The sequence below is a fragment of the Chaetodon auriga genome, chromosome 17 (assembly GCF_051107435.1).
Source record: "Chaetodon auriga isolate fChaAug3 chromosome 17, fChaAug3.hap1, whole genome shotgun sequence".
NCBI classification, from domain to species: domain Eukaryota; kingdom Metazoa; phylum Chordata; class Actinopteri; order Chaetodontiformes; family Chaetodontidae; genus Chaetodon; species Chaetodon auriga.
This window is the reverse complement of record NC_135090.1, coordinates 17,606,834-17,625,327: the sequence shown is the minus strand read 5'-3', so window position 1 is coordinate 17,625,327 and position 18,494 is coordinate 17,606,834. Positions and strand designations below refer to the sequence as shown.

At 44.4% G+C, this 18,494-nt stretch overlaps 3 protein-coding genes across 6 annotated transcripts; 1 reads left to right on the top strand and 2 right to left on the bottom strand.

The window, feature by feature from the left end:
- Positions 1–280: 280 nt before the first annotated feature.
- Positions 281–10,587, bottom strand: ehmt2 (euchromatic histone-lysine N-methyltransferase 2). 3 transcript variants are annotated; one of them, XM_076753904.1, is made up of 28 exons: positions 10,547–10,587; positions 9,542–9,611; positions 9,265–9,426; positions 8,924–9,183; positions 8,708–8,786; positions 8,483–8,565; positions 8,243–8,374; positions 8,029–8,100; positions 7,029–7,149; positions 6,708–6,791; positions 6,397–6,533; positions 5,923–6,066; positions 5,424–5,746; positions 5,095–5,331; positions 4,559–4,641; positions 4,242–4,348; positions 3,933–4,055; positions 3,733–3,834; positions 3,454–3,558; positions 3,165–3,319; positions 2,887–3,054; positions 2,643–2,787; positions 2,474–2,551; positions 2,042–2,157; positions 1,841–1,927; positions 1,669–1,747; positions 1,288–1,463; positions 281–1,018 (listed from the first exon to the last, which is right to left on the bottom strand). In XM_076753904.1, the coding sequence occupies exons 1-28, from the start codon at positions 10,571–10,573 to the stop codon at positions 838–840; spliced, it is 3,636 nt and encodes a 1,211-aa protein (XP_076610019.1). In that variant the 5' UTR covers positions 10,574–10,587; the 3' UTR covers positions 281–837. The 3 variants fall into 3 exon arrangements, with proteins under 3 accessions (XP_076610019.1, XP_076610018.1, XP_076610020.1); XM_076753903.1 differs by having other exon boundaries at positions 6,708–6,794; positions 10,547–10,584; XM_076753905.1 differs by lacking the exon at positions 8,243–8,374 and having other exon boundaries at positions 6,708–6,794; positions 10,547–10,575.
- A 23-nt stretch (positions 10,588–10,610) lies between these two features.
- Positions 10,611–15,004, top strand: LOC143334905 (uncharacterized). 2 transcript variants are annotated; one of them, XM_076753900.1, is made up of 5 exons: positions 10,611–10,969; positions 11,991–12,209; positions 12,303–12,497; positions 12,755–12,958; positions 13,389–15,004. In XM_076753900.1, the coding sequence occupies exons 2-5, from the start codon at positions 12,006–12,008 to the stop codon at positions 14,484–14,486; spliced, it is 1,701 nt and encodes a 566-aa protein (XP_076610015.1). In that variant the 5' UTR covers positions 10,611–10,969; positions 11,991–12,005; the 3' UTR covers positions 14,487–15,004. The 2 variants fall into 2 exon arrangements, with proteins under 2 accessions (XP_076610015.1, XP_076610016.1); XM_076753901.1 differs by having other exon boundaries at positions 10,756–10,969; positions 12,001–12,209.
- Positions 15,005–15,478: 474 nt separating this feature from the next.
- On the bottom strand, positions 15,479–18,489 carry nelfe (negative elongation factor complex member E). The gene is made up of 11 exons (XM_076753902.1): positions 18,385–18,489; positions 17,998–18,083; positions 17,710–17,779; positions 17,470–17,615; positions 17,301–17,375; positions 16,957–16,994; positions 16,547–16,854; positions 16,307–16,451; positions 16,154–16,208; positions 15,881–15,983; positions 15,479–15,783 (listed from the first exon to the last, which is right to left on the bottom strand). Exons 2-11 carry the CDS (start codon positions 18,070–18,072, stop codon positions 15,710–15,712), a joined length of 1,089 nt encoding a protein of 362 aa, XP_076610017.1. The 5' UTR covers positions 18,073–18,083; positions 18,385–18,489; the 3' UTR covers positions 15,479–15,709.
- Positions 18,490–18,494: the final 5 nt, after the last annotated feature.

The following is an 18,494-nucleotide window of genomic DNA, read 5'->3' as shown; positions in this document are numbered from 1 at the left end:
ACTTTGCATTGTGAGCCTTTAAATGCTGATGAAACAATGACACCAAGAGGCAACAGTCTGGATGAGAGCTGCCTTGAATCCACAAGTCGTCTAAAAACTTGCTTATCTAGATACTGTACACACACTCACACGCATGAAGAGGTCACTCCATATGGCACGAAATATGTCATATGTCTTTGTGACTGTGTGACTGTTCACGTGTGCTGAACATCTATCACATCATGTTGTAAACCAGTCAACAGATTCAAAAAGAGAAGATTGACACACTTAATACAAAAGCCCAAAGAATAACACATAATCTAATTTATTACACTAAATATGATAAAGAAAACAATACGTACAAAAATAAAGGAAATAAAGCTAACACAATCATCCAAAAACATCGCTATCCCTCAGGTCCTTTTTGGGTCCAGTATGGGCTAATGGTTGACCCATTACTGTACTGTGTAAAAATGCATTGCATTTGTTGGCACAACAGAAAATACATTATGTATGATAGATACATGACAGCAAACCCCTAATGCACAAACTTCATATGTCAAGGCAAAAGGACATTGTGATATACAGTAAACACTGTATGTGCAGAATGGAAAAAAACCTCCTGTTTTCATATTAAAATACCCACACAGTTTAGAAATATTTTAAGGCCCATGTCCTCTATCATAGGGGAAATGATAAACTTTAAGGTGGCGAGTTTTGAAAGAAAAAAGACATTTCAAGTAGAAAAAAAAAAACATGCATCCAACAGATTTTTTAACACGGTCAACCCCTCACGATTGCCAATGTGCTTATGTGAAATGGATGAGGTTAATCCAAAGGCCCCACGGGTGAAGTGTTTTAAGAGTTTCCCAGCATGGTCATCCCGCAGTCAGCTCCCGATTCTGGACAAGCCTCCAGTCGAGCCAGTCTGCTCTGCTCCAAGGCGATGGCCTCGGCCGAGTGCTTGCATTTCTCTGATCCACACTGACAGGTGAAATACTTGCTTTTAATGTCCCAAAAGCGGTCTCCATAGTCGAACCTAACGACACAGACAAGGCCAGTCAAGTATTTGTGTACTTCTTCATGGATGAAGCTTCAGGCAGATATGTAAATAAAACCCTTACATGCTCAGTGAGAACTGAGAAAACTCCCCCCAAAAAAGGTGATTCAATGCTAATTATTATACTAATTTAGGGAAAAGAAAAGAGGGAGAACATGGAAGTGAGTAAGAAATGACAGAAAGACAGATGAGAAGATGTAAAGAAGGAAAAGAAATGCGCTCTCAGCAGGCGGTTGTAAACGCCTCACCCCAGCTCTTGTCCGCTGAGGATGTCTCTGGAGCTGAAGAAGGCGATGCGAGGGAATCTCAGGTCCTGATGCAGCATGAACACACGTACTGGGATGAGGTTTGGGTCACACAGGTGGTTGATGAAGCGGCTGATGTTGCCATAGTACCGGGCGTCGATACAGTACACCTCACCGTCCTTTAGAGGAAACACAAGAGTAAAAACGCACACAAGTTCACATTTGTATAATTCATTAGTAATCACTCATTTATTTTGACAGGTTTTCTGTTCTCAACTTTTCCTCTAGCGCCATCTTCAGGTCAAAATGTTAGTTTGTCCAATACTTGGGTTTAGGACAGTCACCTGTTTTTAAAAAGAGAAGACACATTTTGTGAAGGCTCACCTTGTTGTCCAGGTCAAACAGGTAAGAATCGTCTTCTCGAACATCTGCCTCTGCGTCAGAGATCAGCTCCCCGACATATCTGTGTGGACAGAGGAGAGAGGCTTCATTTCTGACCTCTGACTTTTCATGTGAAAGCAACCTGCTGTGCGCCCGGCAGACAGGCCGCTCTTACTCGCAGATGAAGCTTCCCTGAGGAATATCCTGCAGAGCTCGAACTCCCCAGCCCATCTTCTCTGTCCTGTAGAGCTGGAGACGAACTCTGAGTGGAAAAAAGAGGAAATTATAAGGGTTTGATTTAAAAATTTAATCATCATATGTGGTTGAGCATTATTACGTTAGACGAGTTATACTCAGTACTAAGTAAAGGTCTTACTTGATGCCTGCCTGTACTACCCTGTTCTTGCATGTTCGGTAACAGGAACACGCCATGTTGCATTCAAATATAAGTGGAGGTTCAATTTTGTTAAACTCCTGGAGCAGCCGCTGGTCCTGGAAAAATTACAGAACAAGTTGATGAGTTTCACTCCTTTAATTTCTCTTGCAACTAAACGAATCCTTGAATCAAAGACTTCATGGATCTCATTGGCCTTCAAGCCAAACCTCATTAAAATGACTCCTAATAATTGCAGATTATATGATGTTTACTGATCCCATGGGTACTAAATATACACTCTGGTGAGTTAAAGAATCCAAGCCTCTGTAATGTAGTGAAATCATTCCAAAAACACCCTTTCCTTCAGTGAAATCCTGCAGCTTTCCTGAGCAGATTACCCTGATGATGTGGCTGTAAAATGTTTCTATTTACCTTGTCATACCAGCAGCGGATACTGAGCTGTCCACAGAGGCAGTTACTAGATGAGCAGTCGTCAGTACAGCTACAGTGCTGAAGCAAAGATAGTTAAAGGCATGATATGCATGGTTCATTGCAGATAATTGTATAAACAGAAAAACAAAAAAGAAAAACAATATTTTACCTGTAAGTGTGTAATGTTGCGGTCTATGTTCATTGCTGAAGTTTCACAGTTTTCTGAAACATATTTGTAGTCTGAGGGGCAGCCCTCGTCATCCACTGCATTCACACATGGGATCGGCACGTTCTCATAGCCCTGTGCAATGTCACTGGAGCAGAGAGCAGAAAACATGGAGTCAAACATCAGAAAAAAAAAAACATCTGGTTATTTGAAGACAAGGCTCCATTTAAAATCACACAACACCTACCTGCAGATGATTCTCTCAGTCCGAAGCATGCGATTGGTTATTCCTCTTCTCAGCTTCCTGTTGATCTGGAGAGCCACCCACACCGGAGTGTCGGCCCGAGCGAGGGTGAGAGGCGTGTCTCCTTCCCTGTTCATAATGTCAATGTCTGCACCTCTGGACAGGAACAGCCTGCAGAGGAAAAAATCCACATTTTTTGAGGATGGGTGCTATGGCTTCAAGTCAAAAAGGACACATGTGACTCACGCATTAGATGAGGCTACAGCTTGTGGTTGACTCACGTAACACATTCCAAGTAGCCCTCTCTGGCGGCGATGTGGAGCGGCGTGTCTCCGTGCATGTTAACTGAGGCGAGGGAGCAGCCAGAGTTCAACACCAGCTCTGCTATGTCCACATTCCCAGCATACGCCGCCCAGTGGAGACACACATTCAGCTCCTGAAGGGAGAGACGGACTGTTTAAAGTAATGACCTGAAACATTTCTCTGCAAAAACATCTACACATTTTTCACACAACACATTTTTCATGCAACACATTCTACAAACTCCAGTGCTGGCCGGTAGAAACTTACTTTATCATTAATGGTGACATCTGCTCCTCTGTTCAGCAGCGCTTTTATCACGTCTACGTGTTTGTGCTCTGCAGCCCAGATGACCGGCGTCCAGCCGCCGCTGTCCTGAAACGAAACGACAGGAAGAATCAGCATTGGGCTCCGCTGGCCGTTCACTTTAACAACAAAACCCTGTCTTGTCAGGACAATGCAAAAAGGAGATTAAGGAATTAATGGAAATAAACTGACATTAAGAGAAAAAAGGGTTTTTGTAATACTGACATCTGGCTCGTCCTTTACCTGTGCGTTTACATCAACCTGGCCTGTTTCCAGAAGCATGCTCACAATTTCCTGGTTTCCCAGCTTAGCTGCGTGATGGAGGCCAGTATATCCGTCCTCCTCCTGAACAACAAGAACAGAAACAAAGACTGAAATCCATTTCAACCAAACCGCTGGAGGTTCATGTTCTGTTGATATTTTAGGCAGCAGCAGACGCTCACAGTGTGATAGACACAGGCACCGTTCTGGATCAGGTAGCGAGCCACCTCGACGTGGTTGTTGATGATCGCTTCCAACAGAGGGGTCCTCAGGTCTTTGTCCTTGGCATCAACTTGAGCACCAGCCTGTCAAAGTAAATACAAAACGATGTTTTAAGCTACACTTGCAAAGCAATGCAAGGTTTTCGATCAATTGTTTGTTCTGCTGCGTACTTTTTATCCATGTTTGCTCACATTATTTTAAAAATGAACCTGCAATAACAGCTTTTAAATCATCCGTTTAAACGTGTGGTCGGCGCCCGAGTTTCTCACCTGTACAAGCATGTAGCAGACTTCCAGCAGACCTCTCTGAGCTGCAGCATGTAGAGCAGAGCGCCTGTTCTGAGAGTCAGGCTGGTACGTTGGATCTATGCCCTCCACTGTGGTACAAACAGACACACAGAGTTAAAATACAAAAATCTGGGCACATTTACAATGATCTCATTGGATTAGATTGGATGAGATCGAAGTTGTTAATGCTTGTACTTAGCGCTGTCCACATGTGATCGATCACTCAGGACGCACGTTAAAGCCAGCTGTAAACAGAGTCTCTGTCATAAATGAAAGTCCATAGCATTTCTGCCACTCACTCAACATGAGCAGAACTCTCTGCACCTCTCCTTGCTTGGCAGCAGGATAAAGCTGCCGAGGGTGGAACCTCAGTTTCTTCTTCCTGGAAAACAAAAACAATTTGATCTAAACATATTTGATGTCCTCTTGTCTGCTGAAAGCTGTGAAACTGCAGAAGAAGAAGAGCTAAAGAAGAGCTAAAGCAAACATAACTCGAACTATTTTGTCTCTCTGAGAAGTTCAGTGCAACATGCAATTCTGCTGTGGCTGATAGTTTGCAACAGACTGCTCCAACCGCAGATTTCTACAGATTCAAGACACTCGAATTGGCATTTCACCAGGATTTTATTAATAAGTTATTGTCCTCTACAGCTTAATCTCTGCATATACTTTAAGGAAACAAAATGAGATTTTGAACTGTTTTTAAACATTACATGGCAGATCCAGAATAACACAACTTAGAGAAGACTCTCATGCCCCTATTTTTATGTTTACTCCACCTACTCCTTTAACCTAATGTGACTGAAAATAGTAAAATCTAAATCTGAACTCCAACCTCTCAGTGTCCTGTGTCAGAATGGCCTTCTGCAGCGCCGCCCTGCTGGGCCCAGGTGGTAGTGCACTGGGGCTAATTGGTTTCCCATTTGGCATACAGAGGGAGGGTCCCACGCTGTCTACTCCCTCCTCTGCTGGGGGGACGGTGGACACAGTTGCTGCAGAGGCTACAGGCTGCTGGGGCTGCTGCTGCTGCTCCACCGCGACTGTCACCAAGCCGTGACTCCGTATACGTGCGCTGGAAGAAGAATGAAGAAGAGCACAGGTAGGAGAAAATTTCATATCAGTTACATGGAACCGATAATTCTCCCACACGCCATCTAATCTTACCTGACAGGTCTTTCGGGCATCTTCCCGTCCTTCATCCCTCCTGTTGAGGCCGTGAGGGAGGGCGCCGTGGGGGCAGACGGCGGCAGAGACGGGGTGGTGGTGGAGGAGGCTGACATGGTGACGACGGTGGTCGCGGAGGCTGTGGCCGAGCTGAAGGAGGGGATGGTGACCTCCTGGGCCTCGGAAGCATCTTCACCGCAGTGGGGACAGAAAAGCATGCCGCCGTCGTTTGCTCTGCTGCGTCCGCCGCCCAGCACCGTCACACAGCCCCGGTGGAAACGGTGAGCGATGCGCTGGTCTGGGCAGCACTCAAGAAACGTGCCCTGAAAGAGGAGAAGATGGTAGGATATCAACAAGGAGAAGGAGGAGAAGACAGTAGGATATCGAGGAGGAGAGGGAAAAAGGATTTAAAGCAGGAAGAGGGGCTAATTTATTGAGGAGAAGAAAGAGGATGAAAGTAGGATAACAAGGAGGAGAAGAAAGTAATATAAATGCTCACCGCTATGCAGAAGTATCCACACCCGGGACAGCAGTGGTGTTTGACCATGTGTGAGCGATGGACGTCACAGAGCACCATGAGGGGCACTCGACTGGACGGCCGCATGGTCTCCCCTTTCACAGTCCGATTGGTACAAGCCCTCAGCTGAAGACAGAGCAGGGGAGACAAGAGGGAGAGATGTGGTTTAAAGGAAGGTTATCTGTGAGCTTTGTGCACCATCACAGACACACACACGCACTAGACCTGCAACTGTACAAAGCACTGTACATAATTATCCATACCTGACCACGTGCAACATGAGCAACATTATTTTTGATACTCGTTTTGTATGGAATGTACATATACATAGTTGATTTTTTTATTTATTAATATAAGTTAAAATGTCACCATTTCAAAGACCTGTATCTACCCTTCAGTACTGCACGTGATGGTAGTTATTTCAAACGGCCACGTCTACAGCGAGTCGACACAAACCTCTCCGTTGATGCTCTCAGTGGCCATACACTGTCTGCTGACGCGGTGGCTGGTGCTGTCGACTCGAGGAGCCTCCATCCTGCAGCTGCACAGAGGGAGCTCCTCCAGCCGCTCTGTGTCTCCTGCATCGCTTCCTTCTGTGGGGGAAATTCGATTGTTTATGAGCTTAGTTTGAGGAGACAAACTAAAGGCTTTTCTATTGCTGGGCAGCAACCCTGAATGTGTGTTTTTACTAGTGAAAGGGCTTTTTTAGGGGGGTTATCTTTACTCGAATCAAGGGTCCAGATGACAGTGACATACAGTGAACCTACCATGATGTGGAGAAAGTGTCAGACTATCAGCAGCAGCGATGTCTAGAGCACCCAAGGGAACCTCTGTGTAATCAGCAGGTCTTCCTGCTGAGGACAAATGACACACTATAAGCACCGGCCATGAGACACACATGCCAGAAAATCATGCAGTTCAGTTGAGGCATAAATGCTTAGATACAAAGCACGTTTGTCACTCATTGATGAGATGCTGGTGATTTTCACTCACATTTCTGTTGATCAAAAAATTCTAACTACATCTGACATGATTCAGTGTTGTCAACTGAGACTCGTTTTAGAAAACCACCAGGTGATCTCACTCACCCCCGACGGTCTCCACCACATCAGCTGCGTTTCTCTCTTTGTCCTGGTCTGACTGCGGCCATGAAGACTCCTCGCTCCCATTTCTACTCTGGGCGGCTCTCTGTGTTTCAGACTCTGAACCCTGCAAGAAGAAATGCTCTCTGAATATAAACACATGCCATCTGTGCAGGCTGTGCACCTTTCTTTTGAGGCTTCTCTAGGTGCTGTTTGGCACACTGACAGAAGGCTGTGTTGTGATGTTGGCACAGTAATGTTTTTTTTATGGCAACTCGACCGTGCAGCCCATTTTGGTTCAAGTACCTCCTTATTGTGCATCTTGAAACAGCCACAGAGAAGTATTTCAGCTCATGTTTCTTGTGGGTTTTTTGTTGAATCAACCTATTTTCCTGGTGGTTGTGGCTGAAATCTTTGCTCGTCTACATGGCTGTGTCTTGGTATTAATAGAATCTCTAATTTTCCACTTCTTCATCAGAATTTGGACACTGCAGATTGGTATTTTGAAATCTCTGAATATCTTTTCATAAAGTTCAACCAGGAAACTTCCCTAGATAGCCATTTAAACCTGTGTGTGTCAACTTGTGTGATATTATTGGGCCTGCTGTTCCTCAGCAGATCCATGATGCACAAACTAAAAACTATGCAGACTGATGGTGACTTGCCAATTACCTAAACTAGTTATGGCATTCCAGATGAAAACCCAAGCATGATTCTGCCACTGCGTAGCTCATTTTGTCTCATGTTCATTCAGAAACTGGTTTTGGTGGGGAGTTACTAAGAAATGTACCAATTTTTAAGAACAGTTTGGGAAACTGGAAGAACTGTCAATCATCTATTACACAGCCTGCATTTTGAAGCAAGTACAGGATGATACAACAGTTGCGGACTAGCATTAACAGGCTAACAGGCTAGTAAGTGTTTTAGAAAACGAAGTTAGAGATTAGTGTAGCTATTATCAAGATAAAGTAATTATGTAGATAGTAAGATAGATAGAATCACTCACATGCTCTGACATGTTCACTGACCCCTCTATGTCTTTAGTGCGCTGCCTTGCTTCTGCCCCACCATCTTCAAACTAGAACAGAGACAAAAGGAAAACAAGTTTCACAACACAAAAACAGCTTGCAGAACATGTTATTGTATTATGCTGAATAATATGTGCGTTGTTGACAGTGAGTGGTCACTTAATGGACGCTGAGCAAGTCCCTGCCTCGCACCTTTTCTGAATCTCGCATGGACGGACTGGAACTCTGAATTTTTCCCCCCTCTGACTTCCCCATGCTGTTGTTGTTTTTCTCTGGCACAGTCTTGGTAACAGACTCCACCTTTTTATGGAATAACGTTTCTTCCTTTGTTTTGAAAGAAATCAGAAAAGACGGTGGCAGCAGACATTAACAAATGGGACCTCATTAGGTTAGTAAAGCGTCATATATTTGCGTGCAAAAACATCATCTTACCACAGTTTGAGCACTGTCTGTAGCGTTCTCAGACTTCGCAGATGTGCTGTTTGATAAATGACCCAACTTTCTCCTTTTTGCAACTGTTGGAAACATGACAGTGCAACATGAGTCACAACACACTGAGTTTTAACTTAAACAAGACACTGTAACTTATTTTCATTCATAGCAATCTGATTATTTTACACAAACATTAGCTTGAGTGAGTATTATACAGCCACTAACCAGTTTCAGAGTCTGATGAAAGGCAGGCAGAGGATCCTGAAGGTGTCACAGGTGCAACAGGTGCCTCAACGTGGCTCACCTGTGAAACAAAAACAGTCAGCCAGTTGCTCAAACTGTCAGGATAAGGTTGAAACAAAAGACTGAATCGTTACACATTTGATTTTAATCGTGCCAAACGGAAACACTGACTACTTGCTGTAGACGAAATAGGCTCACCTGCGCTGGTGGAGGCCTGTTCATGGTTTTGCGGGCCCGGTGGATCTTGGGCGGGGCAGGAGAGACAGAAGGAGACGAGGAAGCTGCGGCAGAGGAGGAGGAAGAGGAGGAGGACAAAGGAGCAGGTGCCAGGACGGATTTACTGCTACCAGGCCCAGAAACACTCATCTTTGCTCGACCAGGGGACAACGTTGAAGACGTAGAAGGAGCGGAGGACAACGAAGAGGAGGACATAGATGGAAGGGACTTTGCTGCATGTCCTGTAAGAGGGAGGTATGAGCAGTTAATGTGAATTGCTTGGAAAATGATCTAAAGTATTTGAGATTTGACATCAGTCCTACCTGCAGGAAGCTTGTTTGGGGAAGAGGCAGGCGACCGCTTGTCTCCGTCCTCTCCAGCTCTGGAAGTGTCCTTCCCTGGCTGCTGAGGCGACAACATCAGAGGCATTCCACCGATGGGCTCTGTCTTCTTGGCAACAGCAGCTGATGTGGAGGCTGCATTATCTGGAAGTTTAGAGTTCTCCATGAGTTTGTACAAGTAGTACTGACAAAATCACAGAGGAATTCTGTTTATTTGTAACCTAAAAAATACCCTAATGCATCAGCTGCGTTAACATACCTTCCTTTACTTGACTTGGTCCAGCTGATGACTCTGCTGGTGTTTCTGAGTCATTTCTTTCAGGCGGCTCCTGGCAGAGAAACAACACACAACAACAGTTAGTGGATCAGTTTTTAGTTTTGGGTGTCATTATATGTGACTGCCACATACAACTGAACAAATTTGTCATTTGTTTTTCCAGCGTAAATCACCATGACTGACAACATTTGAAGATATAATTAACCACGCAGGGTTTCATCACATGAAATGAGCTAACTCGAATCATCTAACTTTGAATGATATTATATCCAGTCACCACAAACATGGCACTAAATATCTTTGTGTCCGTAAAAGTAGGTGTAACAAGCATGTGGTTTTAACTGCCAAAATTCTATGTTAAGTGTGTTTACGTGAATAATTTCCGCCTTCAGCACCCATAATAAACCGTTCAACCAATGGCTGATCTTCTCTGATGCTACGTCAAGTGCCGCCATCAGTCAGTCAACCCATTCAAGCCTTTTACACAAACCAAAGCAAGACGCATCGGCCAACAATTGTCCGTAAACTAAAAGCGGTGTAGATTTAACACACTGACTGTCTGAAGTCTTCCCTTGTCATTGAGATTAGCTTATTATTTTCACAGTCTGCAAAACGGACAGTTTCTGTTTTTGCTTTGAAAACCGGTCTAAACTCAGAAAATAATACAAAAATCTCATAGCGTCATACGAGCAACGCAAGTCGATAGCTAAACAGTGTTGAAAACAACCAATAAATCGAGAAAATAATCAAAACATTAACACTGGAGCTATTTTGTTCACACAAAACTGTTACACAGGCTAACGTGGCTAGCAGTGCAGAAAAGCTTACAACAAAGAGCTCTTCACCCGACAAATAACGCCATTTTGCATTGTGGCAGACTTCAGCTTTAGTGACATGGTTTTGCTAAGCAGGCTAATGCGTTAAGAAGTGGTGAAACGCATGTAAATTTCGTTAACATGCATTTTTGTAGTGCAGTGGGTTTGCTACCTTTGTCGTTGCCTCAGATGCCGACATGTTTCCCGATGACCACCAACGTATGTGAACGTGCTGCGTCACCGTCATAACCACGCCCCCCGTGTCCATCTATTTGTGAAGCGCTGATCAGAAGTCAGCGAGCGTACTCTGATTTTACGGCTACCTTCGAGGAGTACCCTCCCACGGAAACCGATTCAAAGTCAGTTTGGTGGCGAAAGACCAGTGGTTTGTGTTTGTTGTCACGGGATGCGCTTCCTCCGAAAAGAGGCCAAAAAGTAAATAGGAATCGAGGTATTAGCTAGTGGCAGTGGGCATGAGGAACGAAGTACTGCCGGCTAAATAACGTCGCTTTAGTCAACGGTTGTGCCGTCGAAACAAATCGAGGTTTGTTATTTTGGAAAGCCAAGAGGACGTTCAACAAAACCGAAGGGGAAGGTGAGTGACACCAAAGTTTGACGATTACCGGGGAGCTTTTGTTTGTGCCTGTGGTTGGTCACTAGCTGCTGCCAGCAAGCTAACTAGTAGCTAACGTTAGCTAACGTCCAGACAAGTGGTTTAACGTAACATTAGGCCAGAGGGAAAGGACGAAAACAATGATGTTATCATCGGTGTCAGTCTCCAGCCACACCAGTCGAATAACAACCTGATTTTATGAGTCTTCGCTACTGTTGAAACAGGCAATATCTGAAATATTCAAGTACATTGCTGTGATATGTAGTAATAGATTCGTGATACAGATAAAATGGTGCCTGAGAAGCCGCATGACAAGTGATACAATCCTGTGAAGCTACTTTAGGATACTTTACTGTTCAAGCTGAATTAAATGGATAATAATTGGTTCTTTTTGTTTGACCATCATCAATATTACTGAAGCATATTCTCATGGGGCCTATCACTTACTAACCAGTGTGGGTTATATTGGCAACTATATATTGGTAAATAATCGGTATATGATCAGCGTGTTGTCATTAATACTTTGATATTGACTCACTTAGTCTGTGATATTTGTCTTTCGCCAGTTTTGCCCACTTCAATCTGAATCCACACATTGGGCTATTTCTGTGAGCCAGCTAGATGATTTATCAATGCTTTGGGTGCTCCAGCACGAGTTCAGAAAATGGTGAAAAATGTCCATTATGATATCAAAGAGCCCAGTGTGGTGTCTTCAAATATCTGACAAAAAAGTTCAAAACCCAGCGATAGGAAGAAAACCTAGTTTATAATCATGCCATGTGCCTCAAGCATGTGGCTGCATTCCAGGTTCTGCTCCAGAGCAATCTGGAGTTTAGTGGAACAATACAGGAGCTGGCGGATCTCAGATACCTGTGTTTCAGATCAGGTGACCATGATGTATGTGGTATTAAACATGCTGTCTGAGCGGCTTTTATTTGCCTTTTGTGCCCACTTCCATTTAAAAAGCACCTCATGGGGTTATTTGTCGTGAATACTTCCCCAGCTCTCTTCAGACAAAATGGAGATGCTCTGTTTCCGGTTACCGGGCCACGGGGACACGACCCTGAAGCACATGAATTCACTGAGGTCCCGCCAGCACTTCTGTGACATCACCATTGTGGCCAGCAACAACCAGACATTCAGGGGGCATAAGGTGGTGCTGGCCGCCTGCTCGCCCTTCTTACGGGACCAGTTCCTCCTCAACCCCTCCCCCAAGCTTCAGGTAGGCAGATGTCAACACACACAGTGGAAGCTGTCATCACGTCTCTGCTGAGGAAGAAGAGCGCTTCCTTATTTGTTTGACATTTGTATCCAGGTGTCGATGCTGTACAGCTCCACAGTGGTGTGTGATCTGCTTCAGTCGTGTTACACTGGCATCCTGCAGTTTAACCCTGAGGAGATTGTCAACTACCTGACCGCTGCCAGCTATCTACAGATGGAGCATATTGTGGAGCGCTGCCGAGGAGCGCTGAAGAAGTATATGCAGCTGAAGAACCCCAGCCCACCGAAGGTTGGTGATCCAAAACAACGATTTCAAATGATTATCATATTTTTTTCTAATTCATACATATGTTTAGTAATAATGGAAGGCTGCTTACCCCTGCTTGATTCTCTTGAATTGATTTGATCATAATTCTTTTACTGCCTTTTTCTGCATTTTGTACGTACAGCAACACGTTCTCAGCACTTTCATAGCTTGCAGTGATGGATTTTTCATTGTTTTTTGGCAATCCCATAATCTGTTTTTCCCATTTTGTGCTTCTAAAGGAGGAGAGCCCGGCTCGGCCAGTGATTGTCAGTGGAAGCATTCATTCTGTTGGATCTGCGTCTCCTCCCATGGGCCGACCCTCCCCTGTGCACCCGCACAGTCCTGTGTTACGCTCAGGGGAGGAGAAAAACTGCGATATGTCTGCTCAGGGCAGCGGTCAACACCAAGACGACAGTCCCATGCTGGATGAGCCGTCTATTAAGGTTTGTGTGTAAAAGAAAAACCTGAGACCAGGGTACATTTTTTGTAATCCACATTAAATGTACTAATGTACAGTATTCAGGAAAGAATAATAATAGTATTTCTATAGCACTTTTCTAGAAAGAGTTTAAGTGTTACAGATTGTGTAAACACTAAAAATGCTAAAATAGATTACAAGAGGAATTTGGTTTAACACAGAATAAAACAGTAAAACAATTAGGAACGTACAAAAATAAAACCAAAACCAGATAAAAACAGTTGTAGTTGCTGTTGTTGCAAGTAAATTTTCCTGATGTGAAATCAAAGAAGTCTTATCTCATTGAGCTGTTTCCTGCTTCCTTTGTCCCTGCAGGACTTTCGTACCGAGTCAAAAATGTTGATGAGCATTTTTTCACAGTTTTGAACTTTTCGGCGTCTTCATTTCTATTACAGGTTAATGCATCAGATGAGGACGAAGAAGCCAGACAGGAGGATTACAATGTGTTCAGAGTGTACATCTCTGAAGAAGAACAGATGACCAGAGACAGGGAGGAGGGGAGAGGAGTTCCCTCTGATGGACCTCAAGATGCCTGTTACCCAGAGACAGACGGTGTTGTGATTGGAGGAGATGGCAATGAAAATGACTTGAATCCGACAGATGATCTCAGTACTGGGGCACATGTTTTCAGGCGCAGGCTGCCTGACCCTAAAATTGGCCAAGCCAGAGGGAAAGGCAGGGGCCGGGGTTTTAAGAGGAGAAGGTGGGTGTCATCACAGGACAAAAGACCTCAAGGCGTAGATCACCACCAGGATTTGTGGTATCTGGCAACTGCAGGGATGGGAGGGAGTTTCGGGCTGGACTACAGCCAAGATGGGTTTAAGTCAGGAGGTTACGTCTCAGTTGAACTCCCGCGGTTAGACTTCAGCATGGGCGACGCTCAGGGAGAAAAGGTCTCACCCGTGGCTGCCAGCAGCTTGACCCAGTACGCCCTGGAGGAGTCCAGCTGCGGTGCTGGCGAGGGGAGTTCAGGGTTGACAACTGTTGGAACAAACGAGGGAGGGGATGAGTCTGTTGCAGTGGTGGGATCCACTTCAAGTGTAGCCGGTCCCGTAATCTGCGAGCACTGCGGCATGACGTTCCCCTCGGCCCACTCCCTAGCCATCCACTCCCGCTCCACTCACCTGCTGTACGCCTGCCCCTGCTGCGGCAAACACTTCCACCACTCCGCCAACCTCACCCGACACATGGCTGTGCACCGAGGAGCCGGCAAAACCCACCAGTGCCCCCTGTGCTACAAGACTTTCACCCAAAAATCCACACTGATAGACCACATGAACCTCCACAGTGGCGAGCGGCCGCACCGCTGCGCGTACTGCCACGCTCGCTTTGCCCACAAGCCCGCCTTACGGCGCCACCTGAAGGAACAGCACGGAAAAACCACGGGGCAGAACTCCCTACATGAGCAGGAGGAGAGGGAGAGAGCGAGGGGAGCTGCTGGAGAAATACGAGAGGAGGAGCAAGAATGTCTGGTTACGGAACAAGTGTCATAAGCCAAAGACAGATCAGTGTCTACACATCTAAAGCCCATCAGCTTACTGCTGTCAGTCTGTGGGGTCACTGTCCCCATTTGGAAATTAAACAAACGCTAGGTACAGACTATGAGGCCTTTAAAATCTCAGCAAGTAAAAGTCCTTTCACATGAGATTTGGGTGAAATTTGTATTTAGAAGTGATAAAAGTTGTCTCTTATACAGAACAGAAGCGTCTTTTCACAGCATACGTTTGGACTTGTCATGGTAGAAAAAGAAAAGGATTATTTAATAACATTAACTGTGGCTCTGCTCCATTCAAGTGTCCCAGTAAGCCAGCGGGAGCAATGCTAGGACCCTGAAACTGAAGCAGCTAAATGGAATCCAGCCATGGTTAATTTTATTATTTACACCTGTGCTTCTCCTGCTGTGACTTGTGAAAGTGTCCTCAGTGACAAAGCCTGTGTTTTTTGTGTCTTTCAGAATAGTTTGATAAGTTCGACTTAAACTTGAATATATGTAATAAATGTAGTAGGATGACTGGTTACTGTTCAAAGAAAAGATGATGATGCTGAAATTATTTGGAAAGTCTCTTTCTTACACATATCTCAGTTTTATAATAGTCTACCAACGCAAGTGTTTTTACATTTTATGATTTTTGAGGGGGCATTTTTTGCCTTTATTGGACAGTTTTAAGTGTTAAGAGGCAGATTGGAAACATGTCGAGGGAGAGGTGGGTGTGACATGCAACAAAGGTACTCCAAGATGCTCCTGCAGACTCTAAGTGACATGTGTCTCACTCTTCTGTTAGTTTTGTTGCATGTGTTCAGGGCTTTTGCCATCATTAGTAAATGGATTATAGTATGTATTAAATAGTTTGGTGAAATCACAAAATTCACTCCACAGCTCCACCCAGCTTCTAATCTGCCAGACTGAATATTTTGGGTTGTGGACAAAACAGGATACTGGATACACTTTGTGTCTCGTTGATGGAAGACTCATGGAAACTCAGGGTAACAACGTATGGATACCATTTATTGTGCTCCACAAAACAGTATCTCTAGTTTCATGAGAAAAGCTGCACACACACAGCGGCCATGTGAATTACAGTGATCTAATCCAGAAAACAACTAATTTAGTATCCATCCTGCAACACAGACACTTAAAGCAGCTGACTGACAGGTCATCATTAAAGCAAAGACATGAAAAGCTAATGCAAAAATAAAAACTTCTTTTTGTTTTCAATCACAAGAAATCTTCACTGTACACGACTTGGTTCCTCTTGTCCCTGTAGGAGCCTTTAGTGCTGTTCTGCACAGCTGTGAAAGAGCAGAGACATTTGCGAAGGTTAATTCAGGCTGTGCAGACAAAGAGGGTCTGAATGTCTGAAACTAACAGTAAGAGTGCTGTATTTACCCAGTGAAGCCCACACAGATTTGCCGGTGGCAGCATCCAGCATGGGCTGCTTCCTGGCAATGCTGACTTTGATGTGAACGTCTCCCACCGTGCTTCCATTCAACTGCCAGACAAAAACAGTGAGGTGAGTGCTGGTCTGCTCTGTACACAGCTAATATGAGGAGGACATCCCCTCCACTTCAGGGTCGCTTGTAGTAAACTAAAAAATGACTAGATTTCATTGATATTTGGTTGAAAACATCCTAAATCCTTCTTGTATTGGATTATACCAACCTCAGCTACAGCCTGGTCTGCAGACTCCATCTTCTCAAACGTGATAAATGCACAACTTGAAAGAGAAACAGGAAACGCACATCAGAAGTTAAAGACAATAAAACAGAAGCAGGAGAAGACAGTTGAGCGTACTGGTGTTTAACGGTTCCATACTTGCGTGGGTTGTCCATGGAGAGGTCGATGATGTTGCCATGTTGAGAGAACGCTGAGCGCAGGCTGTCCTCAGCGAGTCCAGAGCCGTAAACATACACTGTATTCCCTTTTCGCACCCCTCGCCGCTCTGGGTATGAATCTGACCCTGAGAATGAGAACATGGGAGAAAAATCATTTATGTCCCCATGGACGCCATGTGACAACCTACACCACCAAACCACGTCCACTTTGGTTACTCACGTCTGAACGGTCCATCTCGGTCTCTGTCCCGTTCCCTGTCGCGGTCTCGATCCCTCTCTCTGCTTCGGTCTCTGTCTCGCTCTCTGTCCCGTTCTCTGTCCCTGTCCCTGCCTCTTTCTCTATCCCTATCTCTGTCCCTATCCCTGTCCCTGTCCCTGTCTCGGTCCCGGTCTCTCTCTCTATCTCTGTCCCGCTCTCTATCCAGCTCTCGGTCGCGGTCTCGCTCTCTGTCTCTGTCCATTTCACGGCTGGATGACACGCTGCCTCCGTCGTCTTCATCCCGGTAGCGGTCGCTTGAGCTGACAAAGCTGCAGGGCCACATGGGGGAAAATGATGTTACACCCCAGATACTCACTGTCAGTGTATTAAATGTGTTATTTTACTTAATCATCATGGTTTTTGGTCATTACCTCTCATACAAAGATTTCCTGTGGGCTCTCTTCCCAGACTAGGAAAAGCACAAATATGACAACATCAGGATAAGCTTTTGTTTTCTGCTCAAGTGCAACATATAGCGCTCAAGGTCTTTTCCTCAACCTCTATAGTCATTTTTGCAGATCTTCAAATTTGTGAAATGGTCTCTTAATACGTAACCGTGCATAATATAGGTTGTTGTTTGTCTTTTTAATGCCATTGACAGACACAGACACAAACATTGCATCAGTATTTTCCATTAATACTCAAAATTTCAAGAGTTGATTATTACTAAGGGATGTTTGCAGCCATCTTTTATTATATTTAACACCCACTATACCTCAGGTTGTTCTTCATCTGTAGAGACACTCCTCTGGAATGGTAAGAAAGCAGGAATTGGGCCTTTCTCTGGGTCCTGTGGCAGACAAAGACATAAATGAATGAATAAACAAAACAAAGCCAGAAAACAGCTGGGCATAAACAAAACTGCCTAAGAAATGACAGCTCACCTTGAGTTTTATTTCCAGCATTCGAGAGCGTTTAAAGCCCGAGTTCTTGTTCTCTGATTTGATGGCACTGATGGCACCTGACTTAATCAGCATCTTGGCTTGCTCTGTCGCTGTTGCGGTGTCAATGACAGGCTGGTCTGACAACGCTGTTATGAAGCAAAGTGGAAAGCAATCACAAGTATAGCCAGTGTTCAAGAAGATTAAGGCACAAGTACATCACATGCAGTCAAATGTACTTACTCCGCTTCAAGCCACTCTGGTTTGTCTGACTGGTTGAACTCTGCTTCTTCAAGGCAAGCAGAGCCTTTTTCTGAAAAGACAGTCAACAAAAGTTTAATGCTAACAAAATGATAAAGACAAGACAAATTTCAATGTGGTCTTCCTAAGTTACACTATCCATAACCGGGGAATAAATTCATTATTTGCCATTGAAACAAGTGTGATATTGTTATACACTCACGTCTTTATTTAAAACGCCAGAATCTTACTTTTCATAATCTTACATCACACAAATTTCCATCTACTTACCTTTTTCTTGAGTTTAGCATATTTCTTTTGAAGAGCCTCCTCTTCCTCCGTTAGTGAACTTGGAAACACCACCATGATTGCAACAGCTACAAGACAGACAGCTGCATTAAGAGATGGCAAAAATACAGCTGTAGCAACACAACAGGCTTTAACAAATTCGCATAACTATATTCAACCCGCTCACCGCGGGTAGCCTAGGTAAGCTAATGAGGTAGCTAGCTAACCAAAACAAAACTTTTTTCCCAGAAAATACACATACAGATAATTCAAACCACGCTAAAAGGTAAGCTAACCCCTAACCCTTGCCCGAGCAATTAAACATGTATGGTCTCTTAAAACGATTTAATATAGCAGTTATTAGCTTTTATAGAACATCATTTCACTTACCAATTCAAACGGTGGCGTTCACCCAATTCAACAACTACGCCGACGCGTAAATATGACGTAACCTTTGGTGACGTTTTTCTTTTCTTTTTTTTTTTTTTTCTTGTAGTACA

Bases quoted from the DNA above. Each gene is read 5' to 3' on its own strand.
- LOC143334905 (XM_076753900.1), top strand. From the start codon at position 12,006: ATGGAGATGCTCTGTTTCCGGTTACCGGGCCACGGGGACACGACCCTG. The intron at 12,210-12,302 runs GTAGGCAGATGT...ATTTGTATCCAG, and splicing joins ACCCCTCCCCCAAGCTTCAG to GTGTCGATGCTGTACAGCTC. The intron at 12,959-13,388 runs GTTTGTGTGTAA...TTTCTATTACAG, and splicing joins TGGATGAGCCGTCTATTAAG to GTTAATGCATCAGATGAGGA.
- nelfe (XM_076753902.1), bottom strand. From the start codon at position 18,072: ATGGTGGTGTTTCCAAGTTCACTAACGGAGGAAGAGGAGGCTCTTCAA. The intron at 16,995-17,300 runs GTATAGTGGGTG...TGCTTTTCCTAG, and splicing joins CAGATGAAGAACAACCTGAG to TCTGGGAAGAGAGCCCACAG. The intron at 15,984-16,153 runs GTTGGTATAATC...TTTGTCTGGCAG, and splicing joins CAGACCAGGCTGTAGCTGAG to TTGAATGGAAGCACGGTGGG.
- ehmt2 (XM_076753903.1), bottom strand. From the start codon at position 10,573: ATGTCGGCATCTGAGGCAACGACAAAG. The intron at 4,642-5,094 runs GTTGGAGTTCAG...TTTGTTTTCCAG, and splicing joins CTGACACAGGACACTGAGAG to GAAGAAGAAACTGAGGTTCC. The intron at 4,056-4,241 runs GTGAGAAACTCG...TTACTTTGACAG, and splicing joins TCTGCTACATGCTTGTACAG to GCTGGTGCTCAAGTTGATGC.